The 18,250-nt window shown below is 44.8% G+C and overlaps 1 protein-coding gene across 2 annotated transcripts in view; it reads left to right on the forward strand.

Moving 5' to 3' along the window:
• Positions 1 to 10,667: 10,667 nt before the first annotated feature.
• The window catches only part of MIB1 (MIB E3 ubiquitin protein ligase 1), an 89,919-nt gene continuing 82,336 nt past the window's right edge, over positions 10,668 to 18,250 (forward strand). For both annotated transcript variants that reach the window (XM_086472753.1, XM_086472752.1), the window contains exon 1: positions 10,668 to 10,896. In XM_086472753.1, coding sequence (XP_086328879.1) covers positions 10,668 to 10,896 — 229 coding nt within the window. The remainder of the gene's footprint in view (positions 10,897 to 18,250) is intronic.

The following is an 18,250-nucleotide window of genomic DNA, read 5'->3' on the forward strand; positions in this document are numbered from 1 at the left end:
GGGGCGGGCGGGCCGGCCTCCTCCCGCAAGCGGCCCCAGCCTCGCCGGCAGTGGGGGGAAGTCCTGATCGAAGCGCGGCCGCGGGTGGAGCGGGGCGCCTCAGCTGGCCGGCGGCAAGGCGGGTTTTCCCGCGGCGCGGCCGCCGGCATCGCCCGCCTCACGGTGCAGGTGCCTGCGTGGGGCGCCGTGGGTGTCGCCGTGCCCCTGCGCTCTCCCTCAGGCAGGGCGTGTGGGGCCAGGTAGGAAAGGGACCGTCCGACACCGTGAGGACCGGCTGAGGTAGGCGTGTGGGAGCTGAGTCACCCCTGGACAGCAACGCGTCCCTTCCCAAACGCTGCTCCTTGTGCAGGACACAAGTTCTGTGACCGTACAGGAGGAGGAGGGGACACCGGGGCTTCCAGCTGCGGCACTGGTTAATCAGCGATATCTGTCCGTTAAAGTGAGACCGAAGCGTGCAACTGCTGTTCCCCTTGTCACTGCTGATCCAAGGCGTTAGTGAGGATCAGAGAGCAGTAGATGTGTTCTCTAACTCCCAGGAGACATTCTGCCCGCTCGCTTTTCAGCTGTATGGATTGTTGCACGGAGGCCCTCACGTGTTTGCTAACTCAGGTGCTTCCCGCTTCAGCTTCATAAAAAGACGCACAGTATCTGCACCTTTTCCTTGGCAGAGTCCTAGGAGCGCAGCTGGCAACACAAAGATCCTGGAGCTCAGCAGCTGCTATTTGAGATGCGTGCATGCACCACAGGACACACAAGTACTTTCCTTCTCCTTATTTTATGCCTCAGCTCAATGAACTGCTGAGAGAAGACAGACTTCGCTTGGTAAGACTCTTCCCTTCTTACCTTATCGGTGTTTTCTTGCTATATCCAAACTTTAAAATCTAATTGAATTGGGGACCATAACAACAACCAAAAAAAAAGAATGTAAGAGCAGAAAACGCAATGTGGCCTATTTCAGTTGCTTCTTACTCGGTCAGATCTTACCAGAGAGATTCTGCTCTGATATAAAGCATCTGAGCCCAACTGTTTCTTGTTCACCATGAAATAGTGGTGGCAAGCTCTTGGATTTTGGGCCACAGCTTAACTTGGAGAAATACTGAAAGGGACTTTAGCTTTCCAAACTGTAGAGAAAAGTGCTACCAGGTTCATACTGTGTGATCAAACACTCTGCTTTGGTGCAGTCCTGCTTTGACAACTATCATGAATACCCCTTGTAACATCAAAAGACTTTGCAATCAAATGGTTGTTTCTGATTGCATCGCTAATTTGGATATGGGATTTGGAAACGTCAAGCATGTTTTGCCATTCAGTTTGACAAGCAGAAATCTTCTACTTGTCATCTTTTTCTTCTCAAGTAAAAGCGGTTTGTACAATTTTAAGACTTTCATTGAAGAATCAGAATGATGTAAGCATGCAAAGTAATTAATTGATGTTATATTAAGAAAAGTAAACTAATAAGAGTGTATTGCAAAGTTCCAAAGAAACTCTAAGATACCTATTCTTCCTAACCAGTCAGCTGTCTGAAGTTTACAGAGACACGGGGCAGAGCTACTGCCATTGAAAAGAGTATGGGGATTGGTAAGCAGAGGCTAGGATGGAGCTGGGCTTTGTTACTTTTCCCCGCAGCTGTTACAGAAAAAGGTTTTCCACCCTATGGTCATCAGCACTGCGCTTCCTCTGCTTCTGCTTACCGAGAACAGCCATACCCAGGTCTTGGTCCTGACTTGCTGGGAACATACGTTGTACACCCTGGATAAAAGGATTTGTCGTGAAGGAACACTCCAGTGTGAGCAGCTGGAGTAGACAGCTTAGTTCTGAGAACACGTAGGCTTCATCAACAATGTCAGCTTAGGAATCTTCGGAGACACTAATTTGGCTGAACTGAGGACTAGACTTTAGGATGCAGAGGAACCTGCCACTTCCAAAGAAGGGATCTCGTTGTTGCTTGCAGCGGACTGTTCTCCTGCATTCAAGTCCTGTCCCCGTTAAGCTGAGGAATCCTTGAGCCACCCAAAAACTAAAATCCCAAATGGTGGAGAAAGAGGAGGACACAGTGTGTGTCCGTGGGGCTAGAAGGCTTATAGAGGGATACGCACACATTTGACCAAAAAGCAGAAGGCATGGCTGTTGGTCAGGGAAACCCTTCTGAGTTATACAAAAGCAGCAGGTTAACGTCTTCATCAACAATCTAGAGGGACTGAATGCATGAAAAAAGATCCAGACACACAGGCTGATGAGGTTTATCTGGTCTTTGACCTCGACCCTGTGTTGGTTACTCATGGGAGTATTAACAATGTCAGGCATAGATGACATACCGTAGGCAAGCTGAAACAAATCAGAGGCTGAGGGGGTTTTGTTGCTGTGTAAGCATGTTGCTACGCTGTCAATAGCAATAATGTTAATGACTTCCTTCTGGTTTAAGCAATCCCTATCAGATCCTCTAGTTCCAGTGATGGGTTTTTGAAGTCTTTGGAGGGTTATCCTTTGGCCTACAACACATTTGCAGAGCTGAAAAAGAAAAGGCTGTATTCTGCTCAAATGGTGTGTGGGGGAAGAAAACAAGGTGGCCACCATGGTGCTTTGAATTCTTACTGCATTTTTTTCGGAGGAACACAGCCCTGCATTCCCAGAGGGACTTGCTACTTGCACTATGCTCTCTGCTTTCTAAGTGCTTCATAAAATGATTGCATCAACCCAGCTCTAATGGATTATAGATTAGGCAGAAATGAAAGGGCACAGGGTTGTTCTTTTGCATTGTGTCCCAATTTATTTTGCTTAAGCAACAGATAATAATTTACAGAAACACTTGGTTAGTCACAGCTTGATTTACATTTCTAACTAGGAGGCTACTCTAGTGCTATGTTGTCTTTATTTTTTGTTAGGGGAGGTGCTTCTGTGATCATTTGGCCTTTTGGGGGGAGTTATTACATTCTTACTCACGTTCCAGTGGGCAATTGCAAGCTGGTCCCAGCGCAGTTCTCTGTAGCCCCACTCTTGGAACTGATTGCCATAGGTGCTGCAGCACCTCTAAGGAGGGGCAAAGTGATTTTTAACCTCAAGAGTTTTAAATTCAAGGTTCTGTTTATATATATTCTTTTAACAGCTGTTTAGCATTCATCTAACAAAATGGGGAAAATATCTTTGCATCAGCCTGATCTATCTTGGGAAAGCTCCAAGTCCCTGTATAAAACATCTGAAAATTTTTCCATCAATGCAGGGAAGGGGCACTCGCTGTTCCCAACATGTATTGTCAGCAGGGGAACGGGAGGAAAAAATTGCATTTGAAAAATTCAAGTCAGCATTTCCCCAGCCTTCCTCATGCATAGTATAGATTTTTCTTCCCTTATGAATGAAGTAGGGAATTAATGAAGTCAGTGTTGGCGGCTCTTCAAATTTGAGAGCAAAAAGCCAGGCTGTGTTTATGTTTGTACTCTTGGTGCTCATGAAAAAAAATCAACGATTGTGGCATCAGGAATAGCTGCTTCTGTTTGTCCCCTTCTTGAGCTTTGCTACTCGTACTGTTATCTCCATATTCCCATGTGTCCACATATTTTTCTACCATGCTTCTCTTCACTCCCTCATGAAATATTTCTCAGCCCTTTCCAGTGGTAAAGTTGGAAGAAATGTAGGATTCAAAAGGAATGTTGATGTCATTTGATTTAACTCTCCGTTTCCTTCAATTAAAAGGTGAGCGTTTCAGTTCAGCAGGTGTAGCAGGTATCCTGACTACAAATGCAACCACATAATCAGAGAATCAGGACCTTTAAGATCCAATATCATTTCACTCTCTGTTTAGGTGGTTGAAGATACCTTCAACAGCTGCTGCAACATGAAGGCTGCCCAATACTTGTCTCCCTTGGAATGACTCTTGCAGGATCTAGCCTGCAGGAAACCAGTTCCCTGCCTTTGAATACAGCTGGTGAACTGCTAAATACAAAATGGTTGTTGGTAGAGGGTCAGACCAATTGGATTTACCGTCATTTTAAATAATGGTGATGAAACTTTGTTTCGTATCACCTAAAATGTTCACAGAAGAGTTAAAATAAAGGTTAAAATTCTGTGATAGGCAGCTGAGTATAATTCTCAGAAATGTGAATTAACTTAAAATAGGTTTTTTCGGAAACCAAAGATGACAATCCACGGCATGCTGAAAACTGAGAATATGAGACAGTCCAGTATGAAATAAATTGAAAGCAAGCACATATATTGAGGACGTTTCTCTTAATCAAATTATTTTTTTTCATTAAAAATGTTAACAGAAGCTGCTACAGAACTTGGAGAATTTTTAAAAGAGTACAGTAGAGCTGGATGTTGAATCTAGGTTAAATTTCCTCCTGGCTCCAAGGAATCTTTATTGTAGCTTTAAATTAAATATTTTCATTTTTATTTACCCATTTTAATTCCTTTATAAACACTTCAAAGTGGGTAAAAATTTGCATCTTGTATTTCAAACACAAACCCAAAGCATTTTAGAATGCTTTATAATAATGTAAAAAAAACCCCCAATGAACAAAAAAAATCCATATACATTTGGTAAAGTCTTGAGCTGAATTCAGTAGAGTCAGAAATACAACCAATGAATCTTTTTCCTTCAGGCAATTTCTTAGATTTTCCTTAGCATGTTAAATTATTCCTTAGGAGTGAAAATTATTTATAAGCATTAGACACAATCTTAAACGAGATGTATATTAAAAATATTTACTTTACGCAGAGCATATAGCCTTGTTTAGCAACAGATTTTTTTTGTTATTTTTTAAAATTTCCAGCTGTGTTTTTAACAAATACAGATTTCAATAAGTCTATCAGAGTGTACTGGAAATCTTACTTCTTAGAATTTAAGATTAAATAATGTAATGACTGGGACTAATTTCTTATGACAAAACATACAAAGTTTAGATTCTCCTTGAGTCACTCAATGTTTGTTACTATTTTAGCAGATTATTAAAATTAAACATAGATATTATTCAGTGCTTCAGTCATCTTTCAGGCATTACTTAGTGCATTTTGAGTGCCTTTGTACACAAGAAAGCCCTGTGCTTGACTGTAAGCACACGGTTAGTCCCGTTGATCGCAAGAAAAATTATCATGCACATAAACTGGGACCATTCTTAAAATATCTTGATGACCCATGGAGACAGTTTATTTTCCTGTCAGTCTAAAAATATGATCTAGCTGGTTCTGACTACATGTGAGAATTTCAGTAGGTACTTTCTTTACACTTTTATAGTCAGGAAATTTAATACCAGGAAGAAATGAATCCCTCCTTCCAATGCATCATCTAATTTAAAAATCACCTATGAATAAGACATCAATATGTGGCTAAACATTTGAAAATATCAGGTAAGTATAGATTCTTTAATCCTCTGAGGTATGGTGCAGTTAAAGAGTTGTTGTAGATGTGGAAACACGAGTACATGCTATTGTAGGGTATCTGCCCTAGATTGCTACAGATTTTTTGCTTATTTTATTTTAATATTTTATTTGAATATTTAAAACCTCAAGCATAACTTCATGGGTATGTTGTTTTCTTTCCACTCAAAATAGTTCAGCCAGTAAAATTTAAAACCTTAATCAAGGGAGAAGATTCCAGGGTGCTCCTGCTAAAGAAAAACAACCTCCTTTATCCTAAAATGCTTTTTCAACATGTTCAGGTTTTTAGCCAGACACAGAAAAAAATCCTTCTTTTTATCAGATCTCCATGGGATTAGTTCTGTTTCACAGCAGGAAAATGAAGTGATGTCTTTATAATCTGTTCTCTGTTCAGCTGTTTTTCCTTCCTAGAAGAGAAGTAGTAGATAGAACTCCTGAGGAGAAGAAATAGTGGCATGGACACTGTGGGTTAATATACGTGCTCTCATTAGGAGTTTCATAGAGGATGCCAGTAGCATAGTGAAAACCAAACCCACCAAAGCAATTTGCTGTGTTGCATGACAGCTTGCTCACTCTCTGGCATTAAAAAATATTTTAATCTCTCAGAATTTAGGAAGAAAATCGATGCCAATTATTCATGACACCTCTGAAAACTGAGGAAGAAGTTGGTTTGTGTTATGGATAATGAATCTGGTAAATAAAGCCGTGGAAATACAGTGCAAGACGTTAACAGGATAGGGGTGTGTTAGCATTGATTAGAGATGGTAGATGGCCACGTGATGGCAGCAGAGCCTGAGGAACTCGGGTTTCTTGTCTACAGTAAACCATGGCTAAACCCAACATGGCCTTAAGTTCCTAACTGGTTCTTCAGGTTCTAGAAAATATACATTATGTATATTTTTACTTAAAAATATGTGGCATGTTCATCAGACCAGACGTTTCTGTGGAAAGTGATCACATCGTTTTCATTAAAAAAAATAATTAACATTTGGGGCATATTTTTTTTCAGTAAAAGAGTAGTTTTAATCTTATTTGCCAATTTTTCCATCTTTATTCCTCAGTTAGTTGAGTGAGTTCCACCCAGAAGAGTAGGTGTATTTTGGTAAAACCAAGGCAGTTGCTTACTTTTTCATAATTCCTTTTCCTAATTCTTTTGTCCACAGGAAAAAACCTGCATTAGAAAAATGCCTCTTGGGGGAAAAGCAGAAAATTAAAATCTAGAATGCCTTCAGTTTTTAAGAGGAGGACTAAGATAACCACTTGTTCTCATATAGAGTCTTGAAGTGAGGAGGCAGAATTTTTGGACTTATAAATTAATAAGCTCGACCTTTGTATTTTAAAAAGAAACTACACTCTCCTCATTACATGTAAACTAGATGCTCTTTCTCAACTCCTAGGAAGCTGTGTGTGTATACCCTTCATATGACAAATTGTGAGAACTCAGGATTTGTGCAAGATAATAAACAAACCCTCAAAACTCCATGAGTTAATAATTATCTTTCCAAGAAGGTGGGATTTTTTCTTCTAAACCATATAAAAGCAGACTTTTCACATGGGATTCTCTCCTGCAACAGGCACAGCCTCCTTTTGCATTGCTTGTTCCAGATCCTACACCGCAAGTTCAGCTTTAATCAAACAAGACAGTCCAGAAAAACTCCTATCAAAGTCTCTCTTCAGGTGACACATGCAAATACTTACATTAGGATTCCCTGCTGGCATGTGACATTTTGCAGGACCTAAAGGCAACCAGGCAGAGTTTAGGCAAGCGGCTCTCTGGAATGGCTTAGATGAACAGGGGCATAGGCTGGATGGCTTCCCAAGTCCTGTTTCCTGTGCCGCTGTGAGGGTTGTCTTGAGGTTGTCCTGCCCTCTAGGAGGGTAGCAGCTGCTCGTACAAAAAGCCGGTATGCTCTCCAACAATAACAAGGAGTTTAAAGGGATGTCATTAGGTTATGCACAGCGCTGAATTCTGCATAAACCAGAGGTCTTCTCCTGTGGCCCCTCACTGGATCACTCTAATGTGGCAGGAAGTCGTGAGGAAGACCACAGTCAGCAGCTGGAGGACAGCATGACTCAGCAGTGTACATGATTTTGGGTAGCCAGAAGGGAACTCCTGTAGTTCTTTTTGTGCGTCCAGATTCCTGCACTGAATGCATAACAAGTCTTTGCACTTACAGGCGAGTATGCCTAAAGCACTGTGGATTCCCTTCCTCCAGCCTGTGATTTAACTGCTCTGTCATGACTACCTGAGGTATTCAGAGCCAGCACTGCCCCACCAGGCAGGCAGCAGTGGTTAATTACAGCAGCAACGTTCAGGTACGTAAGGCCTTTGCCAGATGAGCTTTGGCTGCTTCTGCTGCAGCAGTTTCAGGCATTACTGCTCTGCCAGTCTGCCCTGGTGGTCTCCTTCCGTAACAGGGATGGCACAAAAGAATAGAGGTCCCATGCCTCTGCTGGTGCTAGGTTTGAGGAGGCTTATGAGTGAGTATGACTTCTAGATTGTAGAGCCAAAAAGCAAAGAAATAAACCTTCTACTAACTCCAGTAGTGAGGTTTTAGATGGCATTTTTCTCCACAATTTGAGGCCTGATAGATTAAATTACCTGGAGTGTGAACACAAGTTGGCTTTAAGCCTGTAAAACAGGCATTCAGAGGGGCAAATCAAGTTTAGGAGATGTGATAAACTCTCAGCATTCATCAGGAGAAGAGAACAGTCTCGTTCAGGCACTGAAGACTTGTTAGAGAGAACTGAAAATGCTACATGCATTTATTCTGTGCAAAACCAACCAGCCAATGAAGTAACCCCCTCTGCCTGCAAAAGGCCTTAAACCAACAAGTTTTTTCAGTTGGAAAGAGAATATGAGTTCTTTCCTCGTATTACTGTGTCCAGTTTCCCACTGCAAACAAAATGCTGACACACACCTGGTTTTTGCAAGAAAATTGTCAAATAGAAAAAGCAGGTGAGTAGGAGAAGCAGAGGCTATTGGGACAGACAGGACAGGAGTGGTCAGGAGAAAGATTATCAGGAGAGAAGAAGCTCCAGGATAGTATCTGCCCCCATGCGCTGCTGCTGAAATGCAGCAGCGGACTCTGAATGTCTCTAATTTAGAATTTCTTGGTAATATAAATGTAAGGGATGAACTCTTCTGTTTGTCTCCAGAACTAATTCTCATCTCTGACTTTGTTGGTTTTCCTGGCACACTTTTCCTGGTTGCAAAAAGCCTTTTTTATGCAACCCTATGAAGGAGTAATACAAAAATGTGCTCTGAGTTACCTTTAGGTATGCATTAACCTTATACTTGCCCATAACTGCGAGCACAAAAAAGTAGAACAAGGCAGATGGGAACATTATGACCATAGATAGAGCCCAGCTAGATCCTTCACCAGAAAGGGAAGTTCTGCCACGTGTTACACATTTAGTTTCAATTACATGTACCAAGTGTAGTAAGGCAGGACAAGCTGCGGGCAGCTTTTGTAAGGGAGAAGCATCTGTAAGAAAAGCCAAACTGCATGGCGATGGCATGCTTTCCTGGGGCGGTATCTGTTAGCGTTTTGAGGTTTGCACTGCGGGCATACAAATCAGACACTGCTTGGGAGTGCCTTTTGTCAGGACACAATTTCATGTTTAAGGCGACATTCTTTAGGCTAAGCATGGGTTAGGAAGGAACGAATTATGTGAGGAATGTGCTGGTGGTCTGGTGGTTACATGCTCATACCACTCTGCTCTGCTATACCGTATTGTGAGAAGACTACACAGAAGAAGTCAGGAAATGATCTCATAGGCTCCTCTAGCCATATTAATAACCACAAAGGTGGAAGGAAGCAAAGAAACTGTGAAAATACCCAGGACACAAGGGTAGCTGGGCTGCCTTTCAGCAGTCATTTCCCTGTTGACTGTTCCCAAAAGAAATGGTATTCTTTTGTCAGGTTCAGACTTGTCTGTCCTTTAAGATGTATGCTTTTAAAAAGTTGGCACAGAGCGTGATTAGAGAGAGACAAAAACAATTGGAGAACCATTTTTAAAATGAAGAATCAAACTGTGTGCAAGATCAGCCAGGACGTGTGGAGTTAAAGGAAATCCTCGAGTGTCACGAGAGCGCTAACGAAGAGGGCAGTTTATGAATTGCGTTGCAGGCTTGTGCTCAAAAGTTTGAGTAGGTACATCCTCGGGAGGGACGCCCCGAGGTGGGAAGGGCGGGTGGCGGTTCAGATCCTGCTTTTGCTGACTGAGCACCTGAATACCAGCTAAAAAAAAAGGCTCCTGGGCTACAACACAGCCCCACTAGGCTCACCTCCGTAGCATGCAAGACTCACGCCCCCAGTTTGAAAACACGTCTGTCACAGGCAGCGTCAGGGCACAGAGGTAACGGGAAGCCGGGGAAGACGCCGCACAGATCTCCCCGGGCCCGATCGCGCAGGGCTCGGTTGATGCAATTCAGCCGATGGCCTCTCCGGTACGAGCAGCTCCTCCGGGATGGAGCGGGAAGAGGGCGATCAGGGACGCCCGGCCGCGGGACCGCCCTCCCCGTCTGCCGCCAAAACCACCTCAGCGGGGCGGGGCGCGGCCGCGGCCCCTGGGGACTCAACGCCGCCCGCGCCCCTAGGCGGAACCGCCAGGCTGGCGACTTGCGGGACCCTCGGCCCTCCCGCCGGGATGAATAAATCCCCGATTCCTCCGCCGCTTCCTCCCCTTCCCCCCCGGGGAAGGGCGGGCGGCCGCGCCGCTCACTGCCCGCCGCGGCTCCGCAGGTGGCGCTCGAGCGCCGCCCCGCCTCCTCCGGCCCCCCCCCCCCCCCCCCCTCGCTGCAGCTGCGCAGAAGCGCCGGGCCTGGGCGCATGTGCAGCGCGGAGTAGGTGGGCGCTGACGGCGGCCGCCGCCGGTCTCCCTGGTGCTGCCGCCGTCGCGGCCGCAGTTCCCGGATGTAGCGGCGGGCGCGCGCGGGGCCGGCGGTGGGTTGCCGCTGCGGGGTGCGGGCGGGCGCCGCGGGCCGGGGGGCACCGCTGCGGCGCTGGGGATGGGCGCGTAGGTAGGAAGCGAGCGAGCGAGGAGAAGAGTCGGCCGGAGACTGCTGCCCGTCGGCTCCCGCCGCCCCGGTCGCGTCCCCCGGCCCGTCGGAAGGGCCCCTCCCTCCCCCCGCTTGCCGTCGCGTCAGGATTGTCCTCCTCCCTCCCTCGCCGCACCGGCACCCGCGGCCCGCGCCCGAGGCAGCCGTCCCCATCGAGGTCCCCCTTCGCCGCCTGCGGGCGGCGCGCCCCCTCCAGCCGCCCCGGGCCCCGGTCCCGCGAGGCGTCGCCGGGATGAGCAGCTCGCGGAACAACCGAGTGATGGTGGAGGGAGTCGGGGCCCGGGTGGTCCGGGGCCCGGACTGGAAGTGGGGGAAGCAGGATGGCGGCGAGGGCCATGTGGGGACCGTCCGCAGCTTCGAGAGCCCCGAGGAGGTGGTCGTGGTGTGGGACAACGGCACCGCCGCCAACTACCGCTGCTCCGGGGCCTACGACCTCCGCATCCTCGACAGCGCGCCCACCGGTGAGCGGCGGCCCGGGGCGGGGTGGGAGGGAAGGGCCGGGCGGTGGGGGGTGCGGGGGGCAGCACCCGAGGGCCGCCCGCAGCGGAGTGAGGGTCGGGGGCCAGTCCTTGGGGGCAGATGGGTCCCCTCCTCGCCCTTTTCGGGGTGCGCCTTTCCCTCTCGGTTTTGTGGGGGCGAAAGTCCGCTATCGTCCCCCCTCCCGTCGCCCGTGGGTGGCTGTATGTGTGTGTGCAGATGCATACGTGCAGGCTAACTTAGAATAAATATATAGTGTGTGGCCGTGGGGAGAGGAGAATTTGTCCTGAGACTTCTAAATTGGGGTAGACAAAGCAAAAGTGATCAGCCATGGAGAGCAGGCTCCCGGTATGCTGGGGGAGAGGGGGGCAGTGGAGGGAGGGAGCCGAGAGGATGGTACCTCAAGGTTTTGTTTTGTTTTTATCCCCTCCTCTTCCTGAATTTGTATTTCGGAGCTGTTTTGTAAAATGGTGACAGTCGTTCTGAGTGAAGTAGAGAGGACTGCAGAAAAGAGGTGTAGCACGTTTTTGCTGAATATCACATCAAGTGGTTGAAATAGCGCTTTGTCTTGTAATCTGCATGTTGTCTTTTATCTGTATTGCCAGACCTGCTATGAAATAATGAAGGTATGGGGGGGAGGGGGGGGGGGGGGGAAGAGGCATTTGTTCATTCTTTTAATTACTTGGCTGCTTGATACTTATGCCTTAAATTCAGTCGGTTTGGACAATGGATTTAGATCTGCACTGACATTATGCGGCAGAGTTAGTGTTGCAAACACGGCAGGGAAATGTTCATTTTAGCACCTGTTTTTACAGTGAAAACTCACAAAGGAAAATACACCGTTCAGTTTCCTCAGAAATAGGTGATTTTGGGCTGGGCAGGATTGCCTCGATAATAAGGAGATTGAATTGATTTGTTGGGGTACTTGGACGTACTCCTTTTGTACTGTGTCTTTCATTTAGAATGTGATGGGGAGACCATCTTTGAGCCAGCTATGTGTAGTGTTACAGAAAGGGAAATTATAACAGTGGGTTGAAGCTAAAAGACTTTTGAAGAGACAGAATCATAGAATTCATTGTAATTAATTACAAAAATGTTACTAAGAAAAAAAAAAAGGCACACATTGCATGGTGAGCCTTTGAGACAGATTTAATTTTTCTGTGCCTGGGTGCCTTCCTCTCCCCTGACTTTGTGGTTGGGTTTTGTTGTTGTTTTGGAGGGTAGATGCTATTAAAATGACCTGAAAATCTTTTTGAAATGGATCTTGGAACAAGAAGTTAAGGTAGTTGTTGATCTTTGTCTTGCAGATGTTTATGCTTTGAAACTTTACCTGCATTTGATGTCCTGTAGAAACCAGCGGGACTACTTCTGCTTAAAACTGAAATGTATGCATAAATGTTGAATAGGAGCCTTGAATGCCTGTTATTCTAGCTCTGCTTGATGTGTTTGCAAGCTGACGGTGTATCCTGTTAACTGCATCTGGAAGCCTACCCTTAATGCTCAGTTTTAAGTCCCTGGTTTTTGCTTTGGTTGGTTTTTTTGCTGCTTTATTCCTTCTGATATTCAGTTATATTTATACTTTTGTATTCTAATTTTAAATTCTGCTTCAGGTAGGGCTGTGTGTATTGCTGTGGGGAAAAACTCATAACAAGTAATGGATGAGGGGTAATGGTTGGAAGCTGGGAGAGGGCAGGTTTAGACTAGAAACAAAGTAGTAGTTCTTCACCCTGAGGGTGGTGAGACGCTGGAACAGGTCACCTAAGGAAGCTGTGGACGCTCCATCCCTGGCAGTGTTCAAGGCCGGGTTGGATGGAGCCTTGAGCAACCTGGTGTAGTGGGAGGTGCCCCTGCCATGGCAGGGGGGTGGAACTAGATGACCATTGAGGTCCCTTCCAACCCAAACCCTTCTATGATTCTCTGACTGCCAAATCCACTCTAAACCTATTAGACACTTGTGTCCAACAGCTGAGCCACCTGCAGTGAAGAAAAATCAACAGCTAGAGAGGCAACACTGAAGGAAATGCGTTCTTGTCTGATCATTCCCTGAAATCGTATAATAGCTGAGGTTGGAAGTAACCTCTGGAGATTGTCTACTCCGGCCACCACCGCAGGGTAAACTAGAGCCAGCTGCCCAGGACCACATCCAGCCGGGTTTTGAGCACCTTCAAGAACACAGACTCCACAACGCAGCCTGTTCCAGTGTTCAATCACCCCTATAACAAACGTTGTTTCTTACGCTTAAGTGATTTGCTGATTTCAGGCTTTGCAACGTGGTATTTCTCTTCCTGGGGTTTTTGGCAAACATGTGCATCATCCTCATGCAACTGCTGCGTGGAGCTCCCCAGGGTTGCTTTTTGCTAGAAGGAGTTACTTTTGAGGTCATGGTTCCTTAGAGACAGGAGGAGTAAAAATCTGTAAAGTAGTGTCAGCAAAAGGGCAAAGTTACTGGAATTTGGACTGGTTTTACTACTGATTCACTTTGTATTCTTGGGCAGATCACTTCCCTTCTTCGGTTTTCCACCTTTCTGTAGTTACTTATTTTTCTGCATGGTAGTGACTATCCATTGTTTAGAATAAGGGACTCCCACTTTGGATGATAGTTTGATACTATCTGTAGGGGCATTTAGATAATTTTGATATAAATAGTTACAGGAAAAGTGGGATTAGGTGACAGGAATTTCTGATGGTAGTATTAATAACGATGCAAGGAAAGATTGTAAAATATGGGGTGGTTTTTGGTTGATGATACTTAGCACAGTGTTAAATTACCACTCATAGTTTAAAATGAAAAAAATTCTCTGGTTCCTAAATTTACAGTCACAACATGATTGTGAGTTTATAGTGGGAATAAACACAAAAATACATCAATAGAAAGCAAAACTACGTTACTTATTACTGGGAGGTCTTTTTATTAGGTATTCAAAAGCAGACTTGATTATAAGTTCTTAAAAGTGGTGCTTGCAGCCAGAGTTGCTGCTTTGATGAGTTTGAGGCCTGTGCAGCCAGAAACAGTAGTGATGCATCAGGAACCCGTTGTGTTACAGAAGTAATGAAACTCATTCTAGTTAAAAAACAAACAAACAAAAAACCGAAAAATAACCACCAAAGAAAACACCCCCCACCCCCCCAAAAAAAAGCCACCGCGAGTTTGTTACATGTATGTGCGTGTATACGTATATGCCTTTCCTTTGATGCCAGAACAATGCTTCATAGACTTAATGATGTACCGTTCTTGTGTTAATGGTTGTAGGCTATTACCAGCATTGCGAGACTATGGTAACTTTTTATGAGATCTAAATAGCCTTAGTACTAAGATTTTTAGGACGGTCTTTTTCAAAATAAGAACTCATCGATGATTTCCATGAAGTGTCTCTTGTAAGCTGTTTGCTGCAGGTGTAGTCATCTGAGTAATGAATGATTTGTGGTATGAAGTTTTATTTTGTTTTTCGGTGGTGATCATATCTATATTGGACTGAGTGATTGAGAGGGATCAGTAAACTAAGGATTGGGAAAGAAATGAAGTTTCAGTTAGAAGAAAGGGAACTTCAGTTAGGTCCTGTATGGTGGGCTCCTAAACAGAGTAAGCAGTGGGATGCGATACATTAGCAGTGCAGTGTGCTTGCCCAACTACTTGCAGAAAAATTCCTGGTCTTTCTGTAAAGCAGCCTTTTGGCGGGATCTAGGAGTCTTGAGAGTTCCCTTTTCCTGATTGTGTAGGAAAGAAGCAGAAAGGAGCGGTTTTCTGAGTTGCTGAACAGAAGCTCAAAGTATATAAACCCAAGCTTTGTATTTAGAAGGGAAGGCACAAAAGGTAAAGGCCATACAGTAGTGTGTTTGTGGAGAGCACTCCTGACATTGTTGACATAATACTCATGGTCATTACAAAAACTTTCTGTGTTTATTCCCTTTCTGAAGACTTGCTTTCCACAAAGCTTAGGCAAAAATTCATTTGTCATCTGTTTCCCCTTTTGTATAGTTGGTTCAAAGTAACAACGTTGTTTTCCTGCTTAAAATATTTACCCAATTGTGTTTGAATAAGGGGATGTGGCCAAGGGGCTGGGGTCAGGAAATGGAATCTTGACATGGAATTAACCCACAGCTAGAGTAAGCGTTTGTGCGGTGTGGGAAGCTCTATGTGACGTATTCTGCCAATATTGGAAATTAGGTTGTTATCTCTTGAAGATCTGAGTGGCTTTCTGTAATTGTATTAATAGCTTTCTGTAACCTGAAGAGCTGCACAAATCGTCATGAAGTCACACGTGTCGGAACATTTTAAAAGGTAGACCACCTAGGATGATTTATCCTATGTATTTGTTCATTCTTGCTTTTAGCACAGCAAGTGTAATTTAAGGCAATTTGTCTTAGTCAAGGTTTATTTTTTAAGTGGCTGTTTGTAAATACTTACAGAACCCCTCACAAGTAAAAAAAGTCATAGTTTCATGAGCAGTGGTACTTGGGAATCCTGTTTTTATTAATGAACATATGCTTTGTTCTTCCTGCCCTTCCCCCATGTCTCCTACACAATAATCCTCTCCCTCCTTGTCTATCTTGATACCCTTACCAGATATGACGCATCCTTTGGCAAGTCTGGCGTCTCTTGTATATAATAATTGGTCAGCTGGCTGCTGCCAGACAGAGTGTTTAATAGATGAGTTATGTCTGTGAGGATGCTAATTTGAGTTTTCACACAATTTGTCGGAATCTGGTTAATCTATAAGAGTTTAGCTATCACGTCTTGTGATCCAGTAGTAGCACCTTGTTTTACCATCTCTTTTTAGTAGATGAAGTTAAAACTCTCTCTTAGTCCACTGTCACCAGAGCCATACAAGTCAACTTCTCCTTCTAGGTCTCTAGTGCAGTGGTTAAACATTCTGTGACAGGATTACTTGCCTGCTCCTGCCCTGCAATGCTTTGTTTGTCGTGCCGGCGGTGTTGTGCAGCACCACAAAGAGCAGGATTGGGAAACCAATCCAGCTGAATATTTTTTCCTCCTGGCTGTTTTCCAGCCGGGTATGTTTCTTGATCCAGTTTACAGCTCAGCTCTGCAAAAACCTCTTGCTGGCCTAGTGGAAAGTATGGAGCAGCACGGTCAGGTGAGGCATGCGCTGAAGTGGGTGTTGCTGCTGGGATCATGTGTCAGGGAATGGATGAAGAAAGGCTGTATCTATCAGGGTGGTGTTTAGGGATCTGTGAGACAGAGATGTGACTCTCGATCAGAGACTCCAAATACAGACATGTACCGTGCTCTCTGAAGTCCCAGGCACTGTAGTCAGTAAAATGACTTTTGAGTCAAATATCTTTGTGTATTTTTTTTTTCTTGTTCTTTCCCAAGGAAGTTTTTCTGATTTTGTTGTTGTTGTTTTTGTTTTGTTTTTTTTTTTTTGTTTGTTTCCACAGCAGCTTTTGCCTCACTGGCTAGAAATGTTTAGTTTTTGTTTAAGTTTACTGTGAGATGACTTAGTTCTGTATTACATGACTCCTGATTATACCTCTCTTCTGCCTTCTTTCCTGCTGTTTGGACAAATTGAAGAATCCTGCAGCATCCAATTCCTTGGTCCTTTCACATCCAGAGTAAATGTGATCCTTGGCAAACGGTCTTCCCTGAAGTTCAGCAACCATTGAAAAGAATCCAAAGATTTTTTTAACTTCTCTGTTTCTATGTGAAATACCAATTTAGCGATTTTATTTTTTTTTTAAAAAAAAAGGACAAATACCCCCCTTAACCCCAAGCACCATAACTAGTTAGACTTTTTAAGCAAGGCAACAAAATGCTAACAGGTTATCAGAGTCCTTTTTAACGCACCTGCTTGAAGACTAAATTTAAACGTAGTAAAATGGTTCAGTACAATTCAGCGAGGCAGCCACTGCAAGATCGTAGCTAGTACTGTCTTCTTGAGTGTTACAGATAATCAACAGATACCAGACATCAAAGTCTCAATGTAGATAGGAAAGATAGCTTTCTCCTTGATGTTAACCCTCCATGTCAGGGACAAGGTCATCGATGGAGTTCTGTGTGGGGAGAAAATGTATGGGTGATTTTCCAAGTTCTTGTTTTGTAGAAAAATAGCATTTTTAGTTGGTGTTACCAGGCAGCAAATACTTCTTAAGTGTAGAAGGTTAGCTAAAAAGAACAATTACGGTGTACGAGGTATGCTATTTGTCAGTTGGAGTTGGCAAATTGTTACGGGTTCTAGGACTTGTCTGTGCCAACCTTCAACATTTCAGCACAGCCTTTGTGGTCAAGGTATGGATGCTGTCTTAGTCATGAATGGCTCCAGGAATTACAGTGGTCATTTAGTATAACATCAGCAGTTTCAGGGTTGTTTTTGTCACCGAAGGCTGTCTTTGCCCTGAAGAGGTGTTCTGATATCTGTGGTGCTATGTGCAGACTTTGCTCCAGATGTGTTTCATTTCCCAGCCTTAACTAAATATTTGTTCCAATGTTCATGCATCAGGAAAATTTTTAATCATGAGGCCAGAAATCTTACTAAATACATTTATAATCAAGGCTGGAAGAGGGTGGAGTGAGAAGCCTTCTTGGCCAGGAGAAATTGAACGTAAGAGGATTTTGCTGGCATTCGGAGGGACCTTGATGGGCTGGAGAAATGGGCCAACAGGAATCTCATGTAGTTCCACAAAGGGAAAGGCTGGGTCCTGCACCTGAGAAGGAGTAACCCCTGCACCAGTACAAGCTGAGGACAACTGGCTGGAAAGTAGCTTTGTGGGAAAGCCAAGTGACCATGAGTCAGCAATGTGCCCTTGTAGCAATGAAGGCCAGTGGTGTCCTGGGCTGCATTAGGAGAAGTGTTGCCAGCAGGTCGAGGGAGGTGATCCTTCCCCTCTGCTCAGCACTGGTGAGGCTGTACCTCGAGTAGTGGGTCCAGTTCTGGGCTGCCCAGTGTGAGAGGCATGGAAGTATTGAGTGTGTCAAGCGAAGGGCTGCAAATGTGTTTTAAGGGATCTTAAGGCATCTGGTACGAGGAGAGGCTGAGGGAGCTGGTGGTGTTTAGGCTGGAGAAGAGAAGGCTTGGGGGGATCTTAAGAGTGTATAAATACCTGATGGAGGTTGTAAAAAGGATGGAGCCAAGCTTTTTTAGGCGGTGTCAAGTGGCAGGACAAGAGGCAGTGGGCACAAATTGAAATACAGGAATTTCCACTTAAGCTTAAGAAACAACGTTTGTTATAGGGGTGATTGAACACTGGAACAGACGGCGTTGTGGAGTCTGTGTTCTTGGAGGTGCTCAAAACCCGGCTGGATGTGGTCCTGGGCAGCTGGCTCTAGCTTACCCTGCGGTGGTGGCCGGAGTAGACAATCTCCAGAGGTTACTTCCAACCTCA

The sequence above is a fragment of the Leptosomus discolor genome, chromosome 13 (genome assembly GCF_034619465.1).
Source record: "Leptosomus discolor isolate bLepDis1 chromosome 13, bLepDis1.hap2, whole genome shotgun sequence".
Lineage (NCBI taxonomy): Eukaryota > Metazoa > Chordata > Aves > Leptosomiformes > Leptosomidae > Leptosomus > Leptosomus discolor.